At 37.7% G+C, this 10,371-nt stretch overlaps 1 protein-coding gene across 1 annotated transcript; it reads left to right on the forward strand.

Moving 5' to 3' along the window:
• The first annotated feature begins 5,156 nt into the window (after positions 1–5,156).
• On the forward strand, positions 5,157–8,264 carry LOC128743145 (TBC1 domain family member 5). Its single transcript, XM_053839673.1, has 7 exons — positions 5,157–5,452; positions 5,751–6,281; positions 6,340–6,390; positions 6,446–6,849; positions 6,907–7,013; positions 7,072–7,416; positions 7,474–8,264. Exons 1-7 carry the CDS (start codon positions 5,370–5,372, stop codon positions 8,011–8,013), a joined length of 2,061 nt encoding a protein of 686 aa, XP_053695648.1. The 5' UTR covers positions 5,157–5,369; the 3' UTR covers positions 8,014–8,264.
• Positions 8,265–10,371: the final 2,107 nt, after the last annotated feature.

Genomic DNA, 10,371 nt, shown 5'->3' on the forward strand with positions numbered 1-10,371 from the left:
CAACACAGTCACAATGTTTTACGTTAACCGAAAATGATAAAATTTAAATGCTGATTGCGTTTGTAAAAAAAATTGTGCATGTTTGAACGGGCAAACACGAAGCAAGCTACCCTAGCATTCAGCTGATGAGCGAGAGAGAAATATTGTTGCTTTTCTCATCACTCTTGCGTTGACAGTTTCTTACGAAATTTCGTGTGAGTGTAAAAGAGATACTTTGACTGCGAGCAACCAGAACAGAGCTCTGCGCAACTGTTAGGCGCACAACTAAACCTACGAAAGAAAAATTTTAGATAATAATCGCAATAGCGTTAAGTAAATATTGCATCTGGCAGCAATTTAACAAGTCCTACGCAAATTCGTTTTTTAATAATAATTATCCTGTACTTACTAAATACATTGAAAACATACTTGTCAAGCAAGGAGGGGTGCAGTGGGGAGGCAATAACGAAAAACTGATAGTTTAAATTGCTAATTTACAAACATGCGTGGTAAACGCAGAAAATAACCACGCTAATAATTTTCGCGTGGGACTCTAAATAGGTGGAAACTCCGCAATAATAGTGCTAATTATTTGTATCGTATTTTTGGTATGTATTTTGTGTAATTTGAGATGCTAAAAATAAATATTTTTACCAGTGCCAGAATCGGAGTACAGCCTGATTCCGTTAATTGGGACACGACTGCACTTCACCTGATTCCCTAATTGGGCCGACTGACAGTTTAATAGAATTTTGACATTCAAGTAAAGAATTACAGGCAACTAACTGACGCAAAGCAGCAATTGAAACATTCAAAACTATTCTCGGATAAAAGAGTCGCTGATTTTCCTCACTTTGAGAATTGCTGCGTTACTTCACATGCACAGACATTCCTTCAGCCGTGTTTCCTTGTAAGACAAAAGTTCCGAAAACATTCTTGCAGTACCTATTCGCCGAGGGGCAAGACACTGTTGAAAATATATTACTTTTCTCTATGGAAATATTTTTCCAGCCTTAATATATTGACCTTTCCCACCCATAATATAACTTAAAGCCCTATAAAGTTACATTTATTTATACATTTATAGGGTTTTAATAGGTCCATATATATTAATATTATGATAATATTATGAAGTGTCTTGCCCCTCGCTATTCGCGACTGCGAAAGCTAAAGAGATTTTTAATCCTGTTCGCACATACACGAAAACCCATTGTCAAAACTTGCGTGAAAACAAAAGCAAAAATACTTCCTTCACTTTTTTCTCACGCAAAAACCAAACAAATATTAGCAACTTCATAGTCGCGAATATGGATACAATCTGGCAAAAGGAAAGGATTACTGCTCACTTTTCTGTGACGTTTCATCTTCAGGACATCAATTTGGACTAGATTCAATGTTTAAAAACAAACTAGGTTGGAAGGAAGGGGTGGTTTTATGCTTTAACAAAATTGTTTACTTTCAGGACATCAAACTGGACTAGATTTGTCGCAGTCCTAAGAAACCTTGTTAGCAGTATTGCCACATGTACAGATTTATCTGGAAAAGTACAGATTTTTTCGAATTTCTTGGTACAGATTCTGTACGGTACAGATTACAGATTTTTGCCAAAAAGTACAGATACCTATCTGTAGGTATTTTTCTGAGTGTCAAAAACTTATACTTTTTTCTCAGTGCTGTTTCTTGAAATCAATAGGCGTTTTTGACAAGCTATCGCCCGCTTAGAGGCGCTGCATAAAAAAAGTGATGAAAAGTAAAATCGCTGTCAAACTCCATACATTTTTGAAAAAAACTGAAATAAAATGCAGTTTTTGATTAACCCTTTCAATTGTCAGGATTTTAGATAGCGAAATATTGGAAGAAATTTGTTTATCTACGTTAAGGTAAGTGAAAATATTCGAATTAATTAACTTTATGGCAGAAAAATGTTAATGTTTGATTTTGTACCGCATGAAACAAAAGTACATAGAGTCAGCTGTAAAGTTTACATATCCTGGATAGAGAATCACCAATTATTTTCAGTCTTCTGCGTTTTCCAATGTGTTTTCAAATGCTAACGGATTTATTTTCTTGATTAGCATCATCTGCGCCAAGAACCAAACATATAACCTATCAGTTCGTAAACATAAATACACTTGCGAAGCTCTAATAATCTCCTGAAACAGAAACAATATATATCAAATGAAAGGTAATGCTTTTTCTTACCTTTATTATCCATTTTCATCATTCCCACTGTTGTTAATTCAATAAAATATTACATTTAAAGTCGAGTTCCATATAGGTGCCAGCAAGCATTTTGGGAATTGCACTTTTTTTGTAGTTCCAATAATCACAACCATGTAGCAAACGGTAGCTCTTAGTTTTGCTCGAATTCGCCTATAGGCGTTTTTGACAAGCTATCACCCGCTTGGAGGCGCTGCATAAAAAAAGTGATGAAAAGTAAAATCGCTGTCAAACTCCATACATTTTTAAAAAAAGCTGAAATAAAATGCAGTTTTTGATTAACCCTTTCAATTGTCAGGATTTTAGATAGCGTAATATTGGAAGAAATTTGTTTATCTACGTTAAAGTAAGTGAAAATATTCGAATTAATTAACTTTATGGCAGAAAAATGTTAATGTTTAATTTTGTACCGCATGAAGCAAAAGTTTACATATCCTGGATAGACAATCACCAATTATTTTCAGTCTTCAGTGCATTACAATGTGTTTTCAAATGCTAACGGATTTATTTTCGTGATTAGCATCACTTGCGCCAAGAGCCAAACATATAACCTATCAGTTCGTAACCATAAATACAGCAACCGTTCGCTACCTGGTTGTGATTATTGGAACTACAAAAGAAGTGCAATTCCCAAAATGCTTGCTGGCACCTATATGGAACTCGACTTTAAATGTAATATTTTATTGAATTAACAACAGTGGGAATGATGAAAATGGATAATAAAGGTAAGAAAAAGCATTACCTTTCATTTGATATATATTGTTTCTGTTTCGGGAGATTATTAGAGCTTCGCAAGTGTATTTATGTTTCCGAACTGATAGGTTATATATTTGGTTCTTTGCGCAGATGATGCTTATCACGAAAATAAATCCGTTAGCATTTGAAAACACATTGGAAAACACTGAAGACTGAAAATAATTGGTGATTCTCTATCCAGGATATGTAAACTTTACAGCTGACTCTATGTACTTTAGTTTCATGCGGTACAAAATTAAACATTAACATTTTTCTGCCATAAAGTTAATTAATTCGAATATTTTCACTTACCTTAACGTAGATAAACAAATTTCTTCCAATATTTCGCTATCTAAATTCCTGACAATTGAAAGGGTTAATCAAAAATTGCATTTTATTTCAGCTTTTTTCAAAAATGTATGGAGCTTGACAGCGATTTTACTTTTCATCACTTTTTTTATGCAGCGCCTCCAAGCGGGCGATAGCTTGTCAAAAACGCCTATAAAGTTAATTAATTCGAATATTTTCACTTACCTTAACGTAAATAAACAAATTTCTTCCAATATTTCGCTATCTAAAATCCTGACAATTGAAAGGGTTAATCAAAAACTGCATTTTATTTCAGTTTTTTTTTTCAAAAATGTATGGAGCTTGACAGCGATTTTACTTTTCATCACTTTTTTTATGCAGCGCCTCCAAGCGGGCGACAGCTTGTCAAAAACGCCTATATGGAACTCGACTTTAAATGTAATATTTTATTGAATTAACAACAGTGGGAATGATGAAAATGGATAATAAAGGTAAGAAAAAGCATTACCTTTCATTTGATATATATTGTTTCTGTTTCGGGAGATTTTTAGAGCTTCGCAAGTGTATTTATGTTTCCGAACTGATAGGTTATATGTTTGGTTCTTGGCGCAGATGATGCTTATCACGAAAATAAATCCGTTAGCATTTGAAAACACATTGTAATGCACTGAAGACTGAAAATAATTGGTGATTTTCTATCCAGGATATGTAAACTTTACAGCTGACTCTATGTACTTTTGTTTCATGCGGTACAAAATCAAACACTAACATTTTTCTGTCATAAAGTTAATTAATTCGAATATTTTCACTTACCTGAACGTAGATAAACAAATTTCTTCCTATATTTCGCTATCTAAATTCCTGACAATTGAAAGGGTTAATCAAAAACTGCATTTTATTTCAGCTTTTTTCAACAATGTATTGCTGTTGCAGTTGAAAACCGTAATAATCGACTCGCGACATTCGCTTTTATTCTTGTTCTGTGTGTCGCAACTACGTCGCACGTGGTGCGCTGTGATCGCACATTGATGCGCTGTACAGCGCACCACGTGCGACGTAGTTGCGACACACAGAACAAGAATGAAACCGAATGTCGCGAGTCGATTATTACAGTTTTCAACTGCAACAGCAATATGGAGCTTGACAGCGATTTTACTTTTCGTCACTTTTTTATGCAGCGCCTCCAAGCGGGCGATAGCTTGTCAAAAACGCCTATAATCAAGGGAATGCTCCATTAACAAGAGCAGCGAGTACATCATCGAATAAAGAAACTCGATGTTTTGCTTATTTTTTCTCGCTATGTTACTGCATTGAAATTTGACACTTTTGGAAGCGTTGACAGTTTTGGAAGCGCGATGTTATCCTCTGACAAATACATAGCAAGGGATAGGGATCCCCTCGCCTATAATGCTTTAAAAAATTCAATTCGCTTGTTCAATTTCCAAATATGCGTCGCAATTCGCGAAATTCCACGGAACATACCTCGCGATTCACGCAACTTACTGCAGATTATAGGAAGATTGATCCAATTCTGACTGGATGCCAAAACTGTTTAAATAAAATAAACAAAAATAAGTGTTTTTCTCTTTGCACGTCTGTTGATTATTTACCGTCTGTAGTATGTATACTATAGTTCAACTTTAACTCGGCAGATAGCATTGCTGTTATTGTCGCTCGACTTTTGACAAAGTTGCCAGTCTTCTTGATGGAATGTTTTTGATTTGTGGCAGCTCTGCATTCCGGTAACGGAAACTGATGATTAATCTATCGGCCTTATCTTGCAACCCTATATATTTCAAAACGACAATAAATTTGACAATCAGCTGTTTAAAAGTTTGAATTTTCATTCTATTTTTGTTTACTTTATAACGAGAAAGTAAATTAATACGTCGATTTTTCACTGAATATTGTTGTGTGTAGTATTATGTTTTTAATCTCTTGTACATAGCAATGTTCGTAAATCCGTACAATGCGTTGATAACGATTATCAATACAGCAATACAAGTCAAACTGAAACGAAACTACTAAAGAGTTATTATTATTGTGATTTGCGACAGTCGTAAGTGTTATTTACGTTCAGTTTTTTCTGATAAACTTTACTTGAGAGGCGTACTTCTGAGCAGATAATGGTCGATTTTCCGGGAAAGCGGGATGGTGCTAAAAAATCTGGCCGATCCGGCTGTGGGTTATCCAGTGTCGATAGATACGAGTGAGTATAAATTAAGTGAAACATTTTAAAATTAAAAACGTTAAATAAATGCTGCACAACAATCCACTGCGAAAATGGTAAATTCGTCTACCAAACAAACCAATCTCCACAGATTCGGTACTCCATACACTTTTCTACTGTCCTAATGCGAAATGCTTCACATAAGCTATGAAAAAGGCTAGCTCTAGCTAGCTATTCTCAAATTAAATACCAAATTTGTTTCCCGCTTTTATTAAATTGACTATTCACAATATATTTAATGAACATTTTTCTGTTTACATTCGCTTTCCTTTTCCAGGTTAGAATGGCGCAATATTGTTACCATTGCAAATGAAGAAAAACTCTACGATCTTCGCCATGCAGCAGTTCGGGGCGACCTGCGGGTTTCACCATTTCGCAGTATATGCTGGGCAGTTTTCCTAGGAGTTCTTAAGCCACCATCGAAAGAGTGGGCCGATCAGCGTAGGTTGCATCGAGTCCAGTATCACGAGTTAAAGAGCAGATACATGCTAAATCCACACCTCAACTCGAATGGCAGTGATGACCCGCTATCACAGTCTAAGCAGAGCCTCTGGAATCAACACTTCTGCGATCAAGAGCTGTGTGCCGTGATCAAACAAGATGTGGTCCGAACTTTCCCCGGAGTAGATTTTTTTCGCAAGAACCCAGTGCAGGAGATGATGATAAATATTCTTTTCTGCTACGCAAGAAAGTACCCAGATATGTGCTATAGGCAAGGAATGCATGAAATTCTCGCTCCATTGATATTTGTAATTCACAGTGACCAGCAAGCCTTGGCGCATATCCAGGAATTGGATCCGTCTGTCGAGTGAGTTTAACTTGTAAACGTTAGTACATTAAATTTTTATAATATATCCTTTTCTTAGTCCAAGCCTCGTTACAATACTGAACCCGGATCATTTGGAAGAAGATTCTTTGTAAGTACTGAATTAAATCGAACTAAACCTGCTGTAATATACCTACTTTTTTCAGTGCTATATTTTCCAAAATAATGGACCGGATATCGTCATTTTATCGGATCGCAGATGTCGTTCCAACAGCAACGGGCTATTTTCCAGTAGCTGTTGCTCCTACACCTTCCAGCCCAGACGGAGGTGCCAGTTTCCGTCGAAGACCCGAAATCGAAGTTATCGAACAGTTAAACTACGTGAAGAATAAAATACTCATTAAAGAAGACCTCCACCTACACAATCATCTCCTAAAGCTGGACATACCGTTAGCAATCTTCGGCGTTCGTTGGCTCCGATTGCTGTTCGGAAGAGAGTTTTCGTTGCAGGATTTGCTACTACTCTGGGATGCTATCTTCGGCGAAGGTGACGAGTTAAGCCTTGTAAATTACATCGTGGTCGCAATGTTGATTCGAATCCGAGATAAATGTAAGTTTGTTAATGCGTAGTTTTAGCTAACGTTTACAACCAAACATTTTTCTTTAGTGATTTACAGCGATCACACCACTTGCCTAACATATTTGATGCAATATCCAACAAATGTGGACATTTCTTTAGTAATACGGCATGCTCTGCATATGAAATCTCCCAAGGTGAGTATTTTTCAGTATTTAACTTGCAGCTAATATCGTAATTATGCCCTATTTCTAGATTTACGAACGTCCAGCTGGCGCAATGATATACATATCATCTCCAGCTGCAAAGAAACCCGCTCAGCAGCCTGTGATGCGTTCCAAGAATATTGAAATGGAATATATAAAATATTCAACTCTGCCCAATGTTCACAAACGCCCGCTGAAGCCCGATCTTTCACTTGATTGCCGAAATGAGCGTTCTCGAACCAGCTCTCTACCGCGAAATTCTGGATCCCAGCGTAAAACGACTGCCCTAGAGCTTCGAGAAAAGGCAATAAGCGCCGCAAAACAGGCCGCCGCTGCTTCCAGTCAAAGTGAACAATTACATCCTTCCAATATTAGTGATGGTTATTTCGAAGATGTGAGTCTCAAAATGTTTTACTGATATATCCAAAACTAACAATTTAATTTTTACAAGGACCCCGAACTTTTAAAGCTTGAGCTCCAAGAAGCTTACAACATCATGTCGGTTAGCCGTGCTAAGCTTTTGCAATATCTCAGTGTCCTGCGGCATCATGTACGGCCGTCAAATCCTACGGGAGAACTCCAACAATCACTGGAAGGAATCGAGGAAATCTGCTCTTTACTGAAACCTCGGTATGACAATGTATTCCGTACGCCAGTACCAATCGACGCCGCAACAGAAGCCAACGAAGACCAGTCTCAACAGAATCGTGTTACTGCAACGCAACGAACGCAAATACCACCCACTAGCCTTAATCTGCAACGTTCCTATAATTATGACCTAGACTGCCGGCGGAACAGTGCAGCTTCAATATCGCAGTATGAAATTCCCGAAGATCGTTACAGTGGAATCGCAACGAAAAAACTTGCAAATAGAAAAGAAGTCGAAATGCATGTTTTTCAACAAAACTTTACTGATCGAAACCGGCGAATAGACGATAAAGAGATACCATTAGCGGACCCACTCTATGCGGTTCGCCAAGACTCGGATTAAAGAAGTGTTTTGACTGATTTTGGTCAGACGTGCGGAAATTTGTGCATTTTTAAATTGCATCACCTAAACTAGTATTAGTATTAATTTTCTACACGAAATATGTAGTGATAAACTGTTTCCTCGAACAAAAACAATAATCTATTCAACTCTGTGTAACGGTCTTACTTTAAAACATTTCCAGTTTATACGGTTTATACGAATGTTATGTTGAAAATTTTCAGTAAAAGCCAGCAATATACGTTATATACGTTTGGCCTAGTTGTACGTTGATAAAATGAAGATTTTTCTACATTACTGAACTTTTTTTATTAGAGCTTGTTGATCTCAATTTAAAAACCGAAACGAAAAACCCTGTGACAAATTTTAGGCTGACAAGGAAGCATCACTATCGGTCACAGGCTTAGAGCTTAACCATATACACCATACTGTAATCCTGGCGAACTAGAACTTCACTACACTGCTCGTATAGGTGTAGCCTATGGAACTTTTTTGAGAAAACTTAACTTGAAATTTATATGGTCATCTGACTTAATGGAGACGCATGGTACATTGTGAATATCCTGAACGTAAGTAACAGATTAAAATGAAAATGATATTGTATGGAAAAGGATGATTTGTATGCGCAACAAGCATTTCTAAAATCCATTTCTCATCCACCTGGAAGTGTTATTAAACTTTTCTCATACTGATAATTGCGGTACAAATTATTCGTCTACGATACAGGACGGAATTTTCTCTCTATTTAACTAAATACGGTGACATAATTGAGGCAAACTTTCAGAGATGTACACAATAGTTTTGCTGCTAGATAACTGAAAAAAAACATTCTTCTTTACCTTTTCTTTGTTACGTATTATGTTGAATAGAACAATTGAAAATTATCCTAATTTGCAAATATACTTCAGCAAGCCTGATTTGATTTGCAGCGAGAATGCCAAACAATGGATGAAGAAGCTGGCTAGGCATTGGGAACAATATTTCGATGCATTGTTGAATGGTCAACATGATAGAGCCATCCACAGAAATAGGATAACGATTGAAGATGATGGACACGCTGTGGATCCATCAACTTTGGACGAGGTTAGAAAAGCAGCGAGGGAGCTGAAAAACGGCAAAACAGCTGTTTCTCAGACTGATGCCGTTGCAGGAAACCTTTGTTGGCGAATACCTGTGCGGTATTCGAGAGGAACGCTCCAAGACGGACCAAATGTTTACATCGGTCTCGTTTGTGATGTTAGATGGTTTGAAGCAAGATGACGGACTATGGAATTCGCTGTTCAACATTGTATTGGAAGGTGATATTCGAAGGACAGGCGTGTAGGGAAGCGGTACCATCATCACGAAATCTCATATGCTCCTAGCGTTTATGGACGACATCGGTATCATCAGTGTTAACCGTAGAACTTTGAAAACAGCGTACATGCGTCTTAAAGAGGAAGTTTCGCGGATTCATAAATTGTAGCAAAACAAAATATATGGTGGCCCGTGGGTGTTGTCACTGCGGTAGTTTTGAAGTGGTCGACGAATTGGTTTACCTTGGTATGTTAGGGACATCGATGTGAGTCGTTAAGTAAAAAGGCTGCCAACAGGCCTCCTACGGGTTACGTAACCAGCAGGTCCCGTAGCCTGCAACTCCGTACAAAACTCGCGCCCTATAAGACGCTAGTTTTCCCGGTGGTACCCTACGGCCACGAAGCGTGGAAATTGAAAGAGAGCGACCGAGAGCTCTTGGCGTTTTTGAGTGTAAGATCCTGCGATCACTTCTTGGTGGCATATTAGACGAAAAAGTGTGACGCAGACCCATGAATCATGAAATATATAAAGTATACAAGGATGTGGACATTGTGAAGCGACTAAACCACGGCAGGCTACAATGGGCAAGTTGGATGAGCGATGTTGGCGTAGCTGCTAGAGCAGCGGGTGTTAGGGCGACAGGAAAGCGGCAGCCCTCGTCCGAGAAAAGTGGAGACGGGTCCTGAATTCGGCATGGATTCGATAAGTGGATTGTCACAAAAAAGTCAAGTAAGTAAAAGATGAAGGAGGTATTATTGGACATAGTTGAAGACGACAGAATTTACTAATTAATTCGTGGTCCGGTTAGAAGCAAACGATGGAGTTGCCGTAAATCGCTCAGATAAAAATGAAAATCATTTTACTTCCGCCTGGCTCAACCTCGGTTCTGGAAATATATATTAATCGGCCATTTAAGGATGTCATACGAAACGTATGTAATAAAATTCGATGGCACCACAAGCTTGACAGAGCGGAACAATGCATTGGCAATTCTAAACATGTTTTGGTACCAAGGGTTGAGAGTGGTATCGGACCGACTTCATTGATGAACATCCATATGAATTT

The sequence above is a fragment of the Sabethes cyaneus genome, chromosome 1 (assembly GCF_943734655.1).
Source record: "Sabethes cyaneus chromosome 1, idSabCyanKW18_F2, whole genome shotgun sequence".
NCBI classification, from domain to species: domain Eukaryota; kingdom Metazoa; phylum Arthropoda; class Insecta; order Diptera; family Culicidae; genus Sabethes; species Sabethes cyaneus.

Bases quoted from the DNA above. Each gene is read 5' to 3' on its own strand.
- LOC128743145 (XM_053839673.1), top strand. From the start codon at position 5,370: ATGGTCGATTTTCCGGGAAAGCGGGATGGTGCTAAAAAATCTGGCCGA. The intron at 6,282-6,339 runs GTGAGTTTAACT...TCCTTTTCTTAG, and splicing joins GAATTGGATCCGTCTGTCGA to TCCAAGCCTCGTTACAATAC. The intron at 7,417-7,473 runs GTGAGTCTCAAA...AATTTTTACAAG, and splicing joins GTGATGGTTATTTCGAAGAT to GACCCCGAACTTTTAAAGCT.